Raw genomic sequence first — 21,031 nt, 5'->3', positions numbered from 1 at the left:
GGACAGTGGTAGCTGGGGAGGACAGTGATAGCTAGGGAGGGGGAGGACAGTCGTAGCTGGGGAGCTGGGGAGGACAGTCGTAGCTTGGGAGCTGGGGCGGACAGTCGGAGCTGGGGAGCTGGGGAGGACAGTCGGAGCTGGGGAGCTGGGGAGGACAGTCGGAGCTGGGGAGCTGGGGAGGACAGTCGGAGCTGGGGAGCTGGGGAGGCCAGTCGGAGCTGGGCTGCACCACGGCCGCAGCCCTAGGGGGCTCCTGGGAGTTGATGACTGGGAGACTGTGTGCAAGGTGCTGAGAGTAGGGGATGAGCCAGGCCCAGGGGTTGGATTCCCGTGCTTCCTGGCAGCGGGCGTGGACGGCTGGGTGGGGATGACCAGTTACAGAGCCTGGACCCCCCCAGCGCCCCCAGACAGTTGCAGTTGTCCAGCAATTTGTGTCAAAGGTGGTTCCCCCTTAACTTTTCATTCTGAAAAATTTGGCAGACTCGTAAAATGACCACCTGTGCACATTTCTCCTGGATTGTCAACATGTCACCGCATTTGCACACATGCCCTCTCTCTACACATACAAACACACACACACACATACTTTATGTTTTCATTTTCGTTTTGCTGAAGGTGGAAACGTGTAAGTATCTGGGCCCATCTCCCCACGCATACCCATACTTCAATATCCCTTGCCTAAGAATCAGGACATTCTTCGAAGTGACTGCAATAGTTATCACACTGAAGTATTAAACATTTCCCCGTTATCCCCTAAATGCCAGTTCTGTTTATTTTTTTCCCAGTCCACAGTCCAGTCAAGAGTCACGCATTGCATTTGCTTGTCATGTGCCTTTAAACTCTGATTTAGTACCGTCCCCTGGTTTTGTTTTTCATGACTGTGACATTTTTTTAAAGTCCCCTTTACTTGCTCCAGGTTAAGGGACAGGATGAGTTGGGCTTTTAGGGCTTGTGGCTATGAGGTCATTGTTTTCCCAGCAGGAGGGAAGAGACTGAGGAACAGATGGGCTTGGGGTGGGGGGAGGGAGGGACAGGAGCATCCTTAGAAACGCTTGTGTTCCCCAAATGTTTTTGGTTGGAGACACGCCTGTGGTCAGCCCTGTCTCACCCCACCCACTACCGTGGCAGTCCTGAGACCCACTGCTGTTCATTCAAGGAGCAGTTATGGGGGCTCTCCCAACTGTCTGGTTCTGGGCTGAGGGTTTGGGGGTACATGGGAATATAAGGGAATTAGAGAAGCCTTATTCCTACCATGGAGGATCTTGAGGCCTCATCAGGGAGATGAGGCTTACATGATCCAAGGTAGTAGACCATGATGACTAAGTTCAGAACAATGATTGGTGTCACTCATACACGTAGCAGGAATTCAGAGGACGGGAAGTCAGCACGGGCTGGAGAAGTCCAGGAAGGCTTCTTAGAAGAATGAGACTTGAGCTGGCCCGTGAAAGATGACAAGGATGTTAATAGGGAAGGGAAGGACACACATACCCATATGCACACATACCCATACCATCCATCCCTCCACCCTCCTATCTCCGCATCATGGTTCCTCCCACCGTCCACACAGGGAGAGCACAAGGGAAACCCAGATGCCCCAGCCTGCCCTGGACATCATCATACACTACCCAAGTGCTCCAGACACTCAGGCATGAGATAGAGGCTTCTTTCTTGGAGACCTTGGAGCCATGAAGTTCTCCCACCTGGGGTAGCTCCTGGGCTCTTCTACCCTGAACCAGCCCCGGCAGAGCTACCAGGGAGTGGCTGCATTCATATGCAGCCCTCCACGACAGACCTGGTATTCTAGAGAACTGCTCTGTGGCAGCTGTGGGCTGTCAAGGGTTCAGAGAAGTCAAGACATGGCATCAAAGTTCAAGTTGCTGTAGTCTATCTGGGGAGACGCAGAGAGACACGTGGAGAGAAGAAGAGGGGAAGTAGAGGAGGAGGAGGAGACTAAGGGGGCAGAGGTTCAGATCAGCAGCAGTGGGGGGGGGGTGGCTGAAGCATCTGGGGAGGGCATGCAGGAGGCGTGAGGGACTCAGCAGGAGCTCAGCATGGTGGAAGCTGGGAACTGGGGGGTGAGAGGGAGGTCATGGCAAGGTTGGCCAGGATATCATTGGCTTAAAAAGACCAGTTGGTAAGATTGGAAGCCACCTAAATTGTCCATTTGGAGATGACTAGTTAAGTAAATTATGGCACGTCAACACAATGGAATAATGCAACTCTAAAGAAGAATGAGTCAGCCGACTGTGTCCAGTTATCTCTGAGATAAACTGATAAACTGTTGATAAAATGGTGTGTATAGTTTGCTACTATTTGGGGCAAGATAAGTATGATCTTATTGTTTATATTGGCACAGAAAAACTTTGGATACATAAGAAACTAATAGAAGTGGTTACTGGGGGTGGAGATGGGGGGGAACTGGGCAGTTGGGGGATAGAAGTGGGAGGGAGAATTTTGACTGCCTTTTTATACTTTTTCATTTTCTAATGAAAATTAGAATTTTGCTGTTCAAAAATAGGAGGTGTGAGGGGCGCCTGGGTGGCTCAGTCATTAAGCGTCTGCCTTCGGCTCAGGTCGTGATCCCCAGGTCCTGAGATCGAGCCCCGCATCGGGCTCCCTGCTCAGCAGGGAGTCTGCTTCTTCCTCTCCCTCTGCCCCTCCCCCGGCTTGTGCTCTTGATCACTCACTCTCTTTCTCAAAGAAATAAATAAAATCTTAAAAAAATAAAAATAAAGAAGAATAAAAAAATTAAAGAAAAATAAGTAGGCAGGAGACTCTAGAAGTATGGTCCATGAGCAAGCAGCATCTGTATCACCTGGGATCTTACTAGAACTGTAGAAATCTACTAGAACTGGAGAAACCCCATCCCAGACATTGGGCAACCTCTCTGGGCCTCAGTTTGTCTGTTAAACAGGCTATTAATTTAAGGTTGTTATGAGATGCAGTGAGCTGATGGATTAAGGTACCCAGCAGAAGATCTATGTTTTAACAAGGTCCCCAGGTGACTCAGGAGCATGTTAAGGTTTGAGGAGCTCTGGCCTAGAATCAGTGGTTACCAGGGGCAGGCGCTGGTGACTAGTAACAGCTGTGGGGTTTTATTTGTTTGTTTTTTAAGTAATCTCAACACCCAACATGGGGCTCGAACTCATGACCCAGAGATCAAGAGTCACCCGCTCCACTGACTGAGCCAGCCAGGCTCCCCAACAGCTATGTTTTGAGGATGCTCATCTAGCAGCAGGATGAAGGACGATGGGAAGAAGAAAGTGGAGGCTAAGGGGAGCTGCTCAATTGGTCAGTTAATTGGTTAATGAGTGAGTTAATACAAGCAGGAGGGGAGTGGGGGCAGGACTTGTATGCTGGTGGTAGAAACACAGCAAAGTTTTTAGTCTATGGGACATTTCTTAGGAAGAAAGGGAGGTCTTGATGGACAGTTTGCATATAGGGGAAGTAAAAAATGCTCTGAGCTGGTTTCCTCATCTTTTTTTTTAAAGATTTTATTTATTTGAGATAGAGAAGGAGAGCGCGAGCACAAGCAGGGTGAAGGGGAGAAGGAGAAGGAGAAGCAGGGTATCCACTGAGCAGGTTGCCCAACACAGGGCTCGATCCCAGGACCCTAAGATCATGACCTGAGCCAAAGGCAGACACTTAACCGACTGAGCCACCCAGACGCCCCTCGTTTCCTCATCTGTAGCATGGGAGTAATAGTGCCCCTCCTAGGATTGTCAGGAAGATTCAGTAAGATCGTGGGTGTGCAATAGCAGCACAGGGCCTGGTGCCCATGGGCGCTCCTGGAGTGTTTGTTCGTTTCTCTGCCCTGCTGGCCCCCTGCTTTCTGGGTGCGTTTGGGCCACAAATGGAGGAAGAGAGAGAATTGGTGTGATCTTGAACACCAGAAGCCTGGCAGGCTGCCGAGTCTGAACGTCAGGGTTCTTTTTGCCCTTTCCCCACCCATTTCACCCGGATTGCAGTCGCACGTTGGCGGGGGCTGGTCGGGGGGCAGTCTGTGGAAGGCCTGGGTTCAACGGGGGGTACTCCCTCTCCATCAGTCCTGCCTGGCGGCCCGGGCAGCTCTGGGGGCCGAGTCCCCGGGGACAGGGTCCCACTCTGTGCCCTGTACTGCTGCGGCAGGGTGCCCCCCTCCTGCTCATAGCAACACCTCAACCTGCTCCCCCAGTAAAAGAAAAACAGGCTCTCCTCGAAACAGCCAAAGCCCGATCCTGTAATTAAATCTTGGCTCCACAATGACTTAGGAACCTCCAAGAGCCGACTCTCCCGGCCACTTCTGGACTGTGGGATGAGATTGGGGCCCAGAGGCTGTGCTCTTCCCAGAGACCCAGCCAGGACTCTGTCTGGTTTGTGGCTTTCCCTACATCCAACAAAGCCACACACTCCAGGCTGGGAGAGTGCACTCGGAGCCGGGGAGGTGCGGGCTGAGGTCCCCTGCACCCCCAGCCAGGTGTCTGCAGGGGCAAAGGTCACCGCTCCCAACTCCCGCATGCCACTGAGCTACAGATCCTCTTGTTCCAGGCTGGAGACACCTTATGCTGGACCAGCTCCTGAAACTGTTTCCTTCTGCCTGCAGGGGAGGGTGGGCTCCAATCCCCTGACCTTGGCATTCCTCTGGACTGGGCACAAGCTAGGAGATGAGATCAGGCTAAGATGAAGTCGGGGGGAGTGGGGATGGACTCCCACATCCTGAGAGGGGGCTCAGAGAAAGTCGTTACCCGTTTCCCCGAGAGTGTGGAGATCCAAGTCCAGCCCTAGGGGGTGGTATGTTGCGGGGTGCTGGGGAGAGACTCATTTCCCTTGGTAACCATGGGCCCTGCTGAGAGGACCGTGCCAGAGTGGGAAGGATCCGTGCTGGGGAATACGTTTGAATCCTGACTCTGCTGTTTAGCCAGGGTGTGGCCACGGCTGAGCTCCCATCTCTCTGAGTGTCAGTTTGTTCATCTGTCAAACAGGGGCTATTAATGTCAGGTTATTATGAGATTCAACAAGATAGTGGGTTCAGGTATCTGGGAGGCTGACTTACCGTAGGTACTTAGCAGCTGCATGCTCCTTACCCTGACTCTGGGCACAGAGGGGCTAACCAGAGAACAGCAAAGGCGGAACAGAGGCCCTGCCAGGCTGGAAGAGGACAGTGACAATTCAACAAAAGAACCTCAAGAAGGAAAATTCCACTGGAGCACAGGAGACGGGGTGGGGCAGGTGTCTGCAAGATCACCTTGAAGGCCAGGCAAAAACATCCCATTGTAAAACACAACCCCACGATCTGAAATAACGTGTGTGTGCGTGCACACGCATGTGTTAAAAAAAAAAAGTTGCTGGGGCGCCTGGGTGGCGCAGTCGTTAAGCGTCTGCCTTCGGCTCAGGTCATGATCCCAGGGTCCTGGGATCGAGCCCTGCATCGGGCTCCCTGCTCAGCAGAGAGCCTGCTTCTCCCTCTCCCACTCCCCCTGCTTGTGTTCCCTCTCTCGCTGTGTCTCTCTCTGTCAAAAAATAAATAAAATCTTAAAAAAAAAAAAAGTTGCTAAGTACAAAAAGCAATCCATGTAGATTATGACCATAGATACAGAAAGTGAATTTGTAAATGTCCAGGGATTAGAAGGCAGCAGAACCATGGAGAAGATTCAGCTGGAATGCCAGGACTACATGTGGGTTTTTGTTTTGTTTTGTTTTTTTACTTTTTGGTACTGTGCTCTGCTGGTAGGTCATTTGTTTTAACTGAAAATTCCATAGATAATAAAGAACATAATTTAATATGGAAAGCATTTTCTTTTAAAGAGTCCTAGAGGGGAGAACCTGGAGATTCCTATTTTAGAGCCACTTCCGCCACTAACCTTTTGTGAGACCATGGAGCTATCCTGAGCCTCAGTCTCTCTGTCTGTACAATGGGAGGATGGGATCCAGTACTCAGGGGTGGTTTCACATCCAGTTAAAATGCTCATTGGCTGGCAGAGTCGGGGCAGAACAACAAATAAGGCTGTCTGGCACCTGCAGTGTGACAAGGTCACTCTGGCTCCGAGGAGAGAGTGAGAAAGGGCATTTAGTAAGCATTTCCGGGGCACACCAGGACCTGTGCCTGGGCTGCAGGAGCTTCAAAAACATTCCAGATCAGTCCATACCTCCAGGAGTCAGCACAGCCCCACACACTTCTCACGGGCTCTGCAGACCAACCCTTGAGCTGGGACTTGGAGCCCTGGGTGCTTTTCTCTGGGAGCTCACCTGGGTCCCGCTTACCTCCAGCTCTCCCTGAGGTCTGGAAGCCACTGAGCATCTCTTCTGTGTCAGGCATGGGGCCGAGTGGATTGCACTGTTAACCCACTACCATCATCAGCGCCACAGGGGATGGGACAATACACTCATTTTGTTGATGGAGAAAAGACTTTAAGTGATGTTTACTCCTAGTCTATGACCAATCAATTCTGCTCTTAGGAATATGCCCCAAAGTAGCCACCCAGGTCCACAGAGGGCCAAGGATGTGATCGCATTGTGGTGTTGTCTGCGGGGATGGGGAGTGGGAGGCCCCTGGGGGTCGTGGGGGAGAGCAGGGACATAAAACATGCATTGCGTGGGCTACATCTCAGTGGGAAGTGAGGAACCAGATGCTGGATCTTAAAAACAGTAGGGAGCCATCCAAGGTAAACAGAATGAGATCTAAAACACACCATGCCACTTATGTAAATGAAGATAACCTGCACTCAAAACAATAATACATATATTTTGTAAGAATATATGAACAAGAAGATGCTCATTAAGTACATTAGGGTGGTTGCCTCTGGCTGGGGCGGGTGGGGAATGTGGTTAGAACCTAGAGATGAAGGGGGAAAATTAATGTGAGAGAGGAGGTCTCCGGAGACCAGGGATGATAACGCACCATGAACAAGGCATATGAATAACTCAGCCCTCTGTACTTGAAGTCCAACAAAGGAAAAACAAGGAAGGATCAGAGAGGTTAAGTAATTTGTCCAAATCACACAGCAGGCAAGGAGGGGTGGAAAGAATGTCCAAATAACTAGGCCTACATAAAGGAAGGCAGTGGGAGGACACTCAGGCAGCAGGGAGGTGGGGGGGGGGGGGGGCTGTGTGTGGCAAGGTGTGTGGGTGCTGGGTGAGTTTCCTGTGCTCCAGGTCAGCCATGGACTTCACCAGCGCTCCCCATCTTCTCAAGTGCCCACTGAGGAGTACAGGTCAGTCCTTACCCTCCAGGAAATTTGATGATGAATAAAATGAGATGATGCTTGGAGTGTGGCAGAGAAGTCAGAGAAAGGTGGTTTTCCAGGAGGCAAGAGTGAATCGGTGTGGTCTGGGGTTTAGAAATAATAATTCCCCGCACCTACCATGCAGCGGGCACTGCTCTGAGCTCACGTGGAGGTGGTTGGGGGGTGCACAACAAGCCTTCTAGGTGGATTCTATTCTCAGCTTCACTTTGCAGATCAGGCAGAGACAGGCTAAGTGATTCAGGCAAGTCACATAGCTGAGCAGTAGCACGTGCTGGGAGTTGAACCCAGGCAGAGTGGGTCCAGAGGCCATGATTTTTTTTTTTTTTAAAGATTTATTTATTTATTTGAGAGAGGACGGGCAGAGGGAGAAGGAGAAGCAGACTCCCCCCTGAGCATGGAGCCCGATTCGGGGCTCGATCTCACCACCCTGAGATCGTGAAGTGAGCGGAAACCAGCCTGGGCCGGGGACACTCCTGGCAGGGTCCAGGCCTACGGTCAGTCGTGGGGGAGGGGCCCCTATCTGAAGTCGTCAGGATGAGATTCAATTCCCCTTCCTTCAAATGTCCAAGATGGAGAGACCGGACATCCTCATTGTGCACATACAGAAACTGAGGCCCAGAGAGGCCATGGGACTCATTTCAGGCCACCCAGCACCCAGCCCAGCACCCCCCCTTGGGCTGAGACAAGGTGTAGAGTGTGCTACGCTGTGGTGCCCTGCTCCCCCGAAACCCTGCCTGCCTCCTGGGCTCCTTCCTGACGGCTGCCTCCGGCCCTGGGCCGGGAGCCAGGCCACTTTCCCCAGAGCCACCGAGCCAGCCACACCATCCAGAACGCCATGTCCCCACCTTCCCGCCCTCTCTCAAGCAAGCTATCATTGCCCCAGAGCCTTGGAAATCCCTGATCAGAGGCTCCGAGAGGGTAAGCCCTGTTGCCACTCCTCCTGCTCCCTCTTCCCTGCCCGCCTCCCCTCCTGGGCCCTCCCAGCCTCTCAGAAATTAGGGGTCATTACCATCAGGGTGTGAGATCTGAGCAGTGCACATGTCATCAACACCCCAGCTCCTGATCTGCCATAGGGCCCCAAAGTCCACCCCGTGACTAGCAGTCAGTGCTGACACAGTACCAGGAAGGAAACCAGTCCCGGGCCCAGCCCAAGCCAGTGTGGCAGAAGGCAGGAAGTTGCTGGCTTGTTCTATCTCCCTCCCCTCTGGCCCCAGGGAGAAGCCCAGGCCCCTTCCTTCATGTGGGATTTCAGACACGTTCCTGGAAGGTGCCTCCCGAGTCTGGTGTTGGGAGGGTCTGGTGTTCGAAGACGGGGACAGAATGGCCCATTCAGCCGCCTACCCATCAATCCAGTTACCTGCCCGCACATAATAATAGCTCATAGTTACTGAGTGCTTACTCTGTACCAGGCACCATCCTGAGTGCTCTGCCCATCCCTAGTAGGTAGAGACCTGTAGTCCTCCCGTTTTCCAGATGAACGAACAGAACTACAGAGAAAGTCAACTACTTGCCCAAGGTCAACAACAGGAAAATGGTAGAGCCAGATTCAAGCTCAAGGAGCCTGACTCTTGGGCCTCTGCTATCCCATCCTCTACAGCACAACCATCCACCCATGTAGCCATTTACTGACCACCTGTCTATCCATTTATCCGCGGCCACCCTGCTCAGCCACCTGTCTATGGAACAGCACACGCAAAGGCTTGGGGTGGGAAGAGCAGGGCATGTTTAAGAAATTAGCTACTGCATAGAGTGAGGGGCAACGTAGCAAGAGATGAGGCTCAAGAGGTGAGCAGGGCTCAAATCAGGGGCGTCTGCCTATCCACCGTCTATCTACCTATCAACACTCATCCTCCTGCCCATCCACTCTCTCAATCCTCTGTCTGTCCAGACATCCATCCACCCCTCCCCGCCTCCCTCCAGCCATCATCTCGGTAATTTGGAAGGCAGAGAGAGAGAGGGAGACAGAAAGAGAAGGGAGAGTTGGCTGGGTGCATTTCCTCCCTGCCAGTAATTTCTTATGACCTGTTGGGGGCCTGGGGGGAACATTAGGATTTCTAGAGATACCTGAATAATTGGGAGAATTTCCTCCTCTCTCTATTCACCTCAGTACCCACAATTCACAGGTCCTGAGAGATTGTGGGAAGAGGGCATTGCAGAGTGGGTCAGTGCAAGGTGAAAAGACCCTTCCAGGCCTCGAAACTTCAGCCCCCAGCCCTGCCCCTGTGTCTCCTTAGGAAGACAGAAGGAATTGTGCTGTCAAAGAGGTGTCACAATGCCCCTGCCTATGCAAATTTGCCCCCCACCCCTGGGCACTCCTAGTATTTCCCAAGAGTCCCTGGGTGACTCTGGAGCCCCCGACCACCAGAAATCCATCTCGCCGACAAGAAAGGCCCTGGTCAAGGATGTGCCAGGTGGGATGACATCACAGGGCTGCCCGAGGGCATTAAGAAGTTTGACTGACAGGAGAGCGTATGAAGACCCCAGCCTGGCCCACCCGTGTGGCTGAGAGCTGGGAGCCTCCTTTGTAACAAGTAGCAGTGATAGCTGAAGTTTACTGAGCGCTCAAGAGGTCTAGGCACTTTATGTTGAATGTCTCATGAAATCTTCATGGTAACCCTATGAGGCAGATACTTTAGTTGTTCCCACTTTATAGGTGGGAAAACTGAGGCATGGAGTATTATAAAGTCCCAAAGGATCGGCTACCCAGTATGAGTGGTGGAGCTGGAATTTGAACCCCAAGCCGCCGTGCTAGACAGCCTCACGAGGACGCTAAGGCCCAGGCTGGGCCTCCTCGTAGGCTCCCTTCCCAGCCCCTCTGCCCCACAGCAGACCAACCTGCTCTCGCAAAGATGAGCGTGTTCGAAACCTCCAGGTTAACTGCGGGAGGAGACTGATCATAATTACTATTTGCATTATGCTCCCACAGTTCCCACACTCACTGCTCCCCCACAGCATGCTGGTGAAGGAGAGAGCCTTATTATCCTCATGTTGCCAACAAGGCAACCGAAGCTCAAGGAGGTCTGGAGACTCGCCCAAGGTTGCCTGACCTATAAGGGCAGAGTGAGGCCCTGAGCTCAGACCTTCGCACTCCAGAGCCCAGGCACATTCCACAGGACCAGGTGCCCTGGGAGGCCTCACCCGCTGTCTCACCCAGTGCCATTTGCATTTCAAGAGGGCACCAGGCCTCCCGCCGTGAGTGAGGTGCTAATGGTGGGAACATGAGGCTCAGGCTAGCCTAGCGGATGTACCAGGGGGCCTGAAGTATCTGAGAGGATAGTGTCTTCCCAGACCTGCGGAAATACCCCATAGGAGGTCTTCAGGTCCTACTCAGAAAGCCCCACTCTTGACTCACCCTCTTCCCCATTGTAAATCCTGGTAGAAGGGACACACACAGAGATGTGGGTATATAAAAGGCCTTGGTAGGGTCTGCCTCTGGGGATGGGGCTCAGCGAGGGAGAGGTCTACTCAGCTTCCTTCTTTTGACTCCAACTGGAAATGCAAATAAATATAGGGTAGTGGGAGGGGAGGGCTGGTGAGACCCTCTACTTGACCTCTAGACTTCCTTGCCCCCTGGAATGGGAGGCTTTTTTTTTTTTAAAGATTTTATTTATTTATTTGACAGAGAGAGACACAGCGAGAGAGGGAACACAAGCAGGGGGAGTGGGAGAGGGAGAAGCAGGCTTCCTGCTGCGCAGGGAGCCTGATGCGGGGCTCGATCCCAGGACCCTGGGATCTTGACCTGAGCCGAAGGCAGACGCTTAACGACTGAGCCACCCAGGCGCTGGAATGGGAGGCTTAAGTGCGGGCTGAGGGAAGCAGGTGGGGAGTTAGGGGTCTTCCTCAAAGCTCTGAAGCAGGCTCCTCAGCCTTGGCACTGCTGCCGTTGGTGCTGATATTCTGTACTGGGGGGCTGTGCTGGCACTGTAGGATATTGAGTGGCACCCCCGACCTCTCCCCACTGGGTGCCAGGAGCATCTCCCCTGTGACAAGCAAAAATGTCTCCGGGCATGGCCAAATGTTTTCCCGGGGAGAAAAACAGTCCCGGTTGTGAACCACTTCTCTAAAGTCACACACATATGCATCCTCCCCACCCCCCCTGCTCCCCGCCCCCCACCCAGTGCACTGACGGGAGAACCCGAGGGGATGGGAGGAGAAGGTTAAATGAAACCAGATGTTAACCAGGAAAGTATGCATTCTGGCCCCACCCTCCCCCCAGAGCTGGCCAGTGCTGGGCCCTGGGCCGGTGATGGGGTGCTCTCAGCCCTCTGAGGTTAGTCACCTGGAGCCTGGCTGGGCCCTTGGAAGGGGCAGGGCAAGGCTGGGCTGCCTGGGCTTCCTCTCCCTCCTCCCCCCTCCCTCTGTCCCGCCTCCTCCCTCTCCCCCTCCTCCCCAGTGTCTTCTCTTCCTCCTCCCTTTTCTCTTCTTCCTCCTCCCGGGGACTGTCCCTCTGCCCCAGTTTCTGTGGGGGCCTCATCCCTGGATGTGCTGAAGGCGCTGGGTGCCCCCCACCCCAGGGCCCCAAATGTTGCGGTAGCAGCCACTAGGGCAGAGATGACAGGTGGACCCAGGGCAGGAGGGCCCCTGAGGCAGGGCCTGGCTGGACCAGAGAGAGAGGGGACCGTTCCAGCCCTGGTTCCCGCACTAACTAGTCTCAGCTGTGGGACTTCTGCCACCTCACCAACGACGTGAACTCAGACAAATGCCTCCATGTCTCCGAGCCTCATTTTCCACATTTGAGAAATGGGAGGAACATCTCCAATGGCTCTTAGGAGCTTTTGTGGAGCCGAGCGGCTAGTGCCTGGCGCTTGGTAGATGCTCAGTCCCAATTAGCAACTGTCGCCCTTCCCTCTGTGGGTCTCTGGTCAGACCCCCTCCCCCCCCCAGCCATTCTGAAAGCACATGTCTCTGTCACTCCTGACACCAGCCTCCTGAGCCTGAGGCCAAGACTGAAGGTGGGGGGCTCTGCGGGTCCTCCTCTCCACGGCCATGGGCCGAGCCCTTCTGCAATGTCAAGAGGACCAGAACCCCACATCCTCAGAAGCACACTTAATACACTAAACTTCCTGCAGGGTCCGGCACTGCCCCACGACAAAGAATTCTCAGCACCCAGTGTCCGTGGTGCTGAGGGCAGGAAGCCCGGCTCTACAGGGCTTTATGTGTGTGTTTCTATGGGCATTATTTGCACACTCAGAGCCTGGCCTATAAGAGGAATCATTTTGAATGAATGGAGTGACTGAGTGAAGCCAATGATGCCATATCGTCAGCTCTCCTAAGAGAGGGTAACGCCAAAATCCGGCCTTCAAAACCCCACGGCATTCCTGCCCAACTGGGCGATCTGGCTGCCCTTCCCTTCCCTGCTCCCCTGCTGCCCTTGACCAAACGTGGGCAGAGATGACTTGGCAGACCACGGCCCCCCGTGGAGTGGACATAGTAGGCGTAGTGGAGTATGGCGTGTGGCCCGTGGGGTCCAGCAGGCCTGGGTTCGGTCCTAGCCTGGTTCCTTACCAGCCACCTGCCCCTAAATGGGGGCCTACCCTTCTTACTACAGTTTGCTCCACTGTAAATAGGACTAACAATAATATCTTCCTTAAAGGGTAATGTGAGGGTTAGAAGAGATGATCCACGTAAAGAGTTTGGCGCTGTGCTCACAGAGCGATTGTTGATTACTGGCGTCAGAGCCCATTTCCGGTGTTGCCCCTCTGCTGGTAACAGCCCCCCCACCCCCCACCCGGCGCCAGTCGCTGAACCCAGAAGATTCTGGGAAGTGGGAAGATTGCTGAACACTTGGCCGCCCTTCTCTCCAGCTCTGCCGTGTGCCGTCTATGGGGTAAGCCCCAGGGATGCAAAGGCAACTAGGATGCGGTCCTGAACACTGGGAGCGGTTTACAGGCTATTGGGACATTGGCAGGAGCCTGGAAGGACCGGGATTTGGGATTGGGATGAGGCCAGCACAGCAATCAGGGCAGGGAGAGAGGTACAGAAACATTCTGGGCTCTTGCAGACTCAGACTTAGCTCCTCCTCAAAATGTGCACTTGCCTCCCCCTTGTCCCAGCCTAGCAAAGGACTACATCCCAAGAGGAGGGCCTGAAGGCACACAGGAGGGTGAGATCGGGGCGGGGGCTGCAGTACCAGAGGCTTCCTGGAGGAGATGTCAAGAGGGCTCCTGGCTTGGAAGGAGAGGGAGGATTTCGAAAGGCAAGGCTGACAACACACACATTCCTGGGGAGGAAATTTTAGCACCAAAGCCTGCTTAGGAGGAAAGCCTTGGGCAAGTGTGAGCTGGGCAAGTAGTTTGTAAACTAAATGCAAAAGATCATGCAATATCTCTCGAGTACCAGGGATTTCCTCTGTAAGATGGCAGGGCTTCAAGTTCCAGAAGCTCTGTAGCTAGCGGTTCCCTCCCAGGTCCTTGTGGGCAAGAGGGCTGTGAGCCCGGGCAGAGCGGAAGTGGGTCCCCCTCGCCGCTGTACCTGGAAGAGTAGGGGAGAGCCAGCCCGACACACACGCCTCTCATCCTCTGGGTTGTGCTGTCGTGTCTGTGAAGGTCCCTAGTGAAATGGGCATCCGGTGCCTAGGAGATGGTGTGGGGGTCAAAGATGAACCAAACACTTGGGTCATGTGAGTAGTAACGGAGGAGGAAATAAATGTCACTAGACGTGATCGGTGTGGCAGTGGGGGCCTCCTTGAGGAGTAGACCTCCATGCGCCATCAACCAAGAGTGGTGATTATCAAGACCCGGCATTGTCACCTCATAACGATGAGAGGCGTTCTAAAATAGAATGGGCTGGGGTGCCTGGGTGGCTCAGATGGTTAAGCATCTGCCTTCGGCTCAGGTCATGATCTCAGGGTCCTGGGATCAAGTCCCACATTGGGGCTCCCTGCTTAGCGGGGAGTCTGCTTCTCCCTCTGCCTCTGCTCCTCTCTCTCTCTCTGTCTCTTTCTCTCAAATGAATAAATAAAATCTTAAAAAAAAAAAAAAAAATAGAATGGGCTGGCTGGTCGGAAGGGGGACTACCTCTTGCTAGAATCCAGTTCAACCGAACCAACATTTATTGAGGGCTCACCAAATGCCTTGTTCTGCAGTGAAACAAGGAATAGGATTTGGGAGGCTTTTATGTCAAGGGTAAGGGTGAGAGAGCATTGCCCTTAAGGAGCTCACAGCCAGACAGGAAAGAGAATCTCCCTTATGGATGCGGAGGAGGGCATGCTGGGCTGGGGGAACCACCCGAGCAAAGGCCCGGAGGCCTGGAAGGACCAGGTGCCACCAGGGGTGATGCGCAGGCGGTCTGGCTAGAGCACAAGGTAACGGGAGCCCCGTCCTTAACGTCCTTGCCTTCCAGGCTGGGGGCCTTGAGATGTCTGTTCCGGGCAGTAGAGAGCGAAAGGTGCTATGAGGAGGGGAGCTCTATGATCTGGCCATTGATATGGAAAGATTCATTTGGTGTGAGTGTGAAGCCCAGGCCGAGAGGCCCGAGGCGGGCAGGCAGGAGAACTTGGTGGGAAGCTGGAGCAACCCTGCAGGAGACAGGATGGAGGCCTGGTGGGAACAGTGGCAGAGGACCCAGATGGGAGCCAGGTGGAGGACACTGACAGACGGCCGGATGTGCGGGAGAGGGGTGAGGGGTAACGCTGCTCCTAGCCTCTGAGCTGGCAGAGGCCTCTGAGAAGCAAGCTGGGGTCTGCACAAGCTGGGGGCAGGTCAGGGGGCCCTGACGGACATCCCCTTACCTGGAGCTGTCTAGCTCCATGGCCAGGAGAGCTGTCTCCGGGGTGGCTCTGGAAGCTTCTGATTGGTGGCACCTTCCCCCCTCCCACCCTCGGCCTTAGCAGTAGAAGCCCCAGTGTCTGATGCCTTAGCTCTCCCCTTCTCTCCTTCCCCCCAGGACTCAAAGAAACCTTCCGTACCCAACCAGGAGCCAAAGACACCATCGGGCAAAAAAGTGAAGTCTCCACACCCTGCCCTGTCCCGGTCGTGGAAGCAGGCCCGCGAGCAGACGCTGGTGGCGGCCTACGTCCCGGTGGTGGTAGACCCGAGGGGGCAGAACCTGGACAAGCTCAGGTTCAACTTCTACACCTCCCAGTACTCCAACTCCCTGAACCCCTTCTCCACCTTGCAGAAGCTGACCTGTGGCTACCTCTACCAAAGGGACACTGACCACACCCGCAAGCGCGTCGACGTGCATCCTGCCAACCTGGCCTTGTGGCGCTCCTAGGCCCTGCCAGGCAGAAGCCCCCGCCTGCACCGTGCCCCCCGCAATCCCGGGTCCCAGGTTGGGGGGAGGGCTGCTTGCTCCAGGAGGGGCATGGGCTGTGCCATGCCCAGGGTCAGTGATGACAAAGGGAGGTCTCTGTTCTTGGCAGCAATTAAAGCTTGTCCTTCCTTTCCCTGGCATCTGAATGGGGGGCTGTGGGTGGGTAAACTGAGGCCATAGGGGTGCTGTATAACAGGTCAAGTCCAGAGGTGCCTGAAGACTTGGAAGGACCTGATTCTCAGCCCCCTCTCCCCAAGAGTGGCCTCAACACCCCCGGCAGAGCCTGAGTGCCAAGCAAAGCTGGTGCTGGTCACACCGTCCCCGTAGTCCAAGCTTGGCAACCCCTCCAAAGTCAACAAAGAGAAAAGTCAGCTGACTGCGCCCCCAGATTGGAGCAGCCACTGGAAAATGGGGGAGCAATTCAGGGGGAAATCCAGTCTCTGGGGGGGTCCTCCTCTGCAGCCCTAGTTTTATATCAAAGCGCCCCTCCTGACTTGTAGTTTGTTGATGGGCAGATGGATTTGCCATCTTGTCTCTCCTCTGCTCCGGAGGAGCTGACCCTGAGGTTAGTCAGGCTCACAGGCCGTGTTTCATGAGGAAGAGCAATGAAGGCAGAGGGCGCTTGACCCCGTGCAGTGACCTGAGGGAGTCCCTGGCCACTGCGGGTCCCAGCGGTGTGCTGGAACCAGCTCAGATGGGCCTGAGGGGGCCGGCTGTGGGCCTCTCCTCCCGACTCCACGCCGGAGACTTCACGTTGGCAACCACGTTGGAAACCAGCAAACGCCTGCAAACTGGGGTTTCTTCTTTCCAGAGAGCCAGTTGTCAAGTATCTGGCAGCACCCCACTGGGGGAATCCAGTTGGCTTCATTTCTAGGAGTCAGCGCTCCTTCCAGGTGGGGCGGTGTCGCCAATGGAACATCCCTTTGGAGCATAAGAGTGTGGGGTGGGTGTGGGATGGAGGGACAGGATTCTGGAGACCCAGACACGCCACTGAGGCATTGGCCAGGCCTCCCTGGAGGCCCTTCTCTGAAAAGAAGATGGTGGGTAGGGAAGAAGGACGTGAGCCCTCCTGAAGGTACCTCACAGTATAGAGTTTTTGTTTGTGGTATGCTCTCTCTCAAAAGCCAGAGGCTTTCCTCAAGTGCCTGGTGATCCTTGGCTGGAAGCCGGCCATTTGGCCTCTGTACCAGGTCGCTCCTGCCTGATTGTCTGTCGGTATTTGAGGAGTCAGCATGAGAAGGAGCTGGGGGTCTCTTCGTATGCAGATTCTTCCTTAACTCCCAGTTTCTAGAGCGACCCTTTTCTCTTCTCCAGCCTCTCGGGTCCAAGGTTCCAGAATAACCTCCAGCCAGGGGCAGGGGATGGATGCCCAGAGATGTCCATCCTGCTGCCTTGTGGAGAGCATCTGGGGAGCTTTCCAGCTGTCCTCCTATTTCGGCCCCCGCCCCGTCCTGCACCCCAGCTTCTAGGGCGCTTTCCGCACCCACCTCTGAGCCTGCCGAGTTCCGTGGCAGGGATAGGCCCCGTGTCTATACCATCCTCTGCAGCCTCCTGCTCTTTCAAAGTGTTTGGGTTTCAACTTTCTGCACTGAGACAGTTACCCCTTGTCCATCTGCCTTCTGTTGTCCAGAATTTTATTAGAACCTCTCACCTGCTGTCTTCTTTCTCTTTGTCTCTGTAGGTTGGTAGGTTTAAAAACGTTATTGCCATTTTCGTTGGATTGTGGAAAGCAGAGATAAAGTTTTCAGTCTAGGTGTAAATAAAAGTTATACATCCACCCAATCATCCAACGGACCCTTGCTGAACACCCGAAGGCTGGGTCCGCGGGCTGCAAAAATGTCTGAGAACCATCTCTGCCCCCCCCAAAACCTGAGAACCAGGTGGGGTGAAGTAGGGGACGGCGGGGGGGCAGGTAGGGGCCCAGCATTTTCACTCCCTCAACTGACGCCTTTTCCTCTCCCCTGGAGAATGGTCTCCCCCTTGAGGTTCACCTTGGTAGAGCAGCCTTGATGGAAGCTTCCAAGGGACTTTTTATTTTTATTTTTATTTACTTATTTATTTATTTTTTAAAGATTTTGTTTATTTGACAGAGAGAGACACAGCGGGAGAGGGAACACAAGCAGGAGGAGTGGGAGAGGGAGAAGCAGGCTCCCCGCTGAGCAGGGAGCCCGATGCGGGGCTCGATCCCAGGACCCTGGGATCATGACCTGAGCCGAAGGCAGATGCTTGACGACTGAGCCACCCAGGCGCCCCCCAAGGGACTTTTTAAAAGAAGCTGGCCCAGGTCGCACATGGGTGTGAGCGGGATAGTTCCAGAAGGCAAAGACCGGGTGCTCAGAGCTCTGATCTGTTTCTGTGGAGGTGGAGAGTGGGGGACGGGCAGCCTTGGAGGGGGATCAGTCAGGCCTGGGATGGCTGCCCCTCCCATCTCTTCCTAGCCCAGCTTCTGCCTCCGCACACCTGCCCCACTCGCTCCTTCTCCTTGGCACCGTTCAGCCAGGTGGATCCTCTCACGCTGCTCTGGCACCTTTCCCAGGAGGGATTCCTGCAGTTACAAACCAGCCTGGGGAAGCCACAGGGCCTCCCTCTGACATGACACCACATCAGCTGCCCTCTGCCCTGCCATACCTCTCTTGTGTGGTCACCTTTTCTTGGAGGCCCTGGTGTGGACCCCAGCCCTCCTGACTTGGCATCCGTGTCTGGGAGAAGAATGGAGAATGGGACTGAGAGAAGCCCCGGAAGGGGGAGACACTGGGCTCTGGAATGGGGAAGCTGGCAGATTTCATTCCCACCCTGGGTCCGAGAAAAAGGATGGGGGCCCCACATCCAAACGTACTGAGACCCCTGTCACTAGAATTGTCCATGCAGAAGGGCCACGGGGAAGATGCTGGAGTCGGGGCTGGAGGGCCCCCCTCAACCTCCACCCGGGGCCTTCCTCAGAGATTTAAAGGCTTAGCCTAAAAGCATGGTATTGAGGTGGAAAACTTTGGTTCTGCCACTTTGAATTTCTTTGAACCTCAGAATGATTTTTCTGTTCCCAGTTCCTCTGTGTCACGTGGAAATAATCGCACCCCACAGGGCCGTTGTAAGCCTCTTCTGCAAGCTTAGCATGGTGCCCTGAACACAGGAGATGTTGGATGGTAGATCCATCCTACTCTAGCCTTCTTTAATTCTTCCTTCAATCAAGCCCACATGCATGCACTCACTCACCATTTTACTGCGCTCAAGCCTCTGTCAGCCAGGTGTTACCTTCAGAAAGGTAATTGAAGAGTGTTTAATGAGGGGAGTGTTTGCAGAGAAGGGGGTATCGCTGAGGGACTGGTGACATGCCCAGAGAGTGGCCACAGAGGGCAGCCCGTCTTGCTTCCAAGCCGGAGCGGTAAAGGGAGGTGGCTTTGCCACAGGAGCCCAGGGAGAGTTTTCCTAGGAGCTATGGTTGTAGGTAAAAGAAACCAATGAGGGCCCCAACTGGGACCGAGTAGGGAGGGCAGGGAACAGGTACTCAGCCTTCTCTCTCCTACTCCCAGCCAGTCTCCTTCCACTGCTTCCCAGTGGATGAACCGCTGGGAGCCAGAGGGCAGGGGAGCCCGAGTGATCCAGTCCGCAGGGGTCAGCCTCCTGGAGCTCAGAGCACACAGAGAAAGCTGGAGAATGAGTAGGGAGGGGGCCAACAGGATAACCAGCAACACGACCGTGTGGATTCCCGGTACTAGGTACAGTTTGGGTACAAGAGGTGAATAACACAGTGGCCTCTACCCTGAGTTCCTGAGGACAGGCTGACAATACACAGCTGCTTATAATGCAAGAAATAAATGAACATTATGTATGTTATCATAGAAGTGTGGGCGTTGTCATAGATGTGAAGGTGATCCCTGGGACTTCCATCTCCTGCTGTTCCTGCCTTGGCACAATCCTCTTCCTCTGAGGCTCAGGGAGACCCGTGACTCGCACCTCACTCACAGAACGTGGCAAAGGTAACGGGATGGCATATTGCCTTGGTTAGTGACCCTATAAACTTCCATTGTAGCAGATTGGAGAGAGATTCTCCTTGCTGGCTTGATGAAATAAGCAGCCACATTGAGGAGCCCCTGTAACAAGGAACTTTGGACAGCTTCTAGAAACTGTGGGCAGCCTCTAGGACCCGAGAGTGGCCTCCAGACAGTATCTAGCAGGGCCCTCAATCCGATAGCCAGGAAATGAATTCTCCCAACCACCTAAAGGAGGTGGATGTGGATTCTTCCCCAGTCAAGCCTCCAGATGCACACACGGCCCAGATGCCACCTTGATCACAGCCCTTTGAGACGCGGGGCAGAGGACCCAGGGAAGCTATGCCCAGACCCCTGGCCCACAGCAACCGCGGGATAATGAAGGTGTAGAGTTGGCAGCTGCTGACTTTGTGGTAATGGTTAAGCAGCGTAGGAAGCTAATATAACACGTAAGCAACCAGTGTGCTGAGGCAAGAAAAATGAATTCTGCCGAGATTCGGAAGGGCTCACAGAGGAGGGTGTGTCTGTGCTCACAGAGGAGGGTGGGGGGAGGATGTGCTCACACAGGAAGGGTGGGGGGGAGGATGTAAATTGGGAGCGATGGAAAGATGAGCTGTTACCTCATCCTCGAGCCCTTCAGCCCAAACCCCAAAGCCGAGAGGACTCCAAGGACAAGGATGTTAACCTGGAGGAGAGCCCCCCGCCCGGGTTCACTGGAGGAGTGCTGCCCCGCCCCGGCCCCAGACCCAAGACACTCACCAGACAGCTCGATGGAAGCAGGCAGGCCCCAGCCCCCTCCCACCCTGGCCCAGCGCGCCCCGTGTTCATCACTTTAGGCAGAGGAGAAGCAAAGCAGTCTTATTTGGTATCTTTTTCAAAAATAGCTCTCCTCTGTTCTTGTGAGCAATATGTGTTCATTATAAACCACTTAAAAAATACAGATAATTTTTCAAAAGCCAAGATTAAAATTTCACTGATGATGTCATGACCCAGATTTGAGCCTTGTTAACGTTTTGGCTGCTTCCTTCTAGTTACGGGTCTCATGAACACAACAGTGTTGTGTGGCAGGGACAACCCTCATCCTAGGCGGGCCCCTAGGCTTAGCCTGGGAACATTCCAGGACGAGCAGTAGCAGCTCACCATGCACCTGTGTGCTGGCGCCCTCACTCACACACACTCACACTCACACACACACACACACACACACACGTTCCCCAGGCCACTAGGCACACACTCAATGTCCCCCATCCCCATGCCCCTGGGAGGGGATGGATCAAGTGTGGATCAAATGGAAGGTTGAATTCAGGCCTCCCGGGATGAGTCTTGGGGAATGTAAGAGTGTGGTCAGGAGAGGACCAGTGAGCGTGTGTGCCCATGGCTGTGAGTACCTGTATAGTGTTATGTAGGGGATTTCCCCTAGCTGCTCGGGACTCGTCTTGGAAGTCCACAAACTCTGCATCAGTCAGGTGCTCTCATATATTAACCATCCGTGGTGTGACCAGAACCCCTTAGTTGTGCTGGCCAGGTGCAGTGCACAGCCTGGATAACTGGACACAGCAGCCCTGTCAG

The 21,031-nt window shown here is 54.2% G+C and overlaps 1 protein-coding gene across 1 annotated transcript; it reads left to right on the top strand.

Moving 5' to 3' along the window:
* Positions 1-14,410: 14,410 nt before the first annotated feature.
* On the top strand, positions 14,411-15,437 carry LOC116635798 (uncharacterized protein 114841037). Its single transcript, XM_032410106.1, has 2 exons — positions 14,411-14,482; positions 15,108-15,437. Exons 1-2 carry the CDS (start codon positions 14,411-14,413, stop codon positions 15,435-15,437), a joined length of 402 nt encoding a protein of 133 aa, XP_032265997.1.
* The last annotated feature ends 5,594 nt before the right edge of the window (positions 15,438-21,031 follow it).

The sequence above is a fragment of the Phoca vitulina genome, unplaced genomic scaffold (genome assembly GCF_004348235.1).
Source record: "Phoca vitulina isolate PV1807 unplaced genomic scaffold, GSC_HSeal_1.0 scaffold11, whole genome shotgun sequence".
In the NCBI taxonomy this organism is placed as follows: domain Eukaryota; kingdom Metazoa; phylum Chordata; class Mammalia; order Carnivora; family Phocidae; genus Phoca; species Phoca vitulina.
Note: the sequence above shows the minus strand (reverse complement) of the source record. Positions and strands in the feature narration are given on the sequence as shown.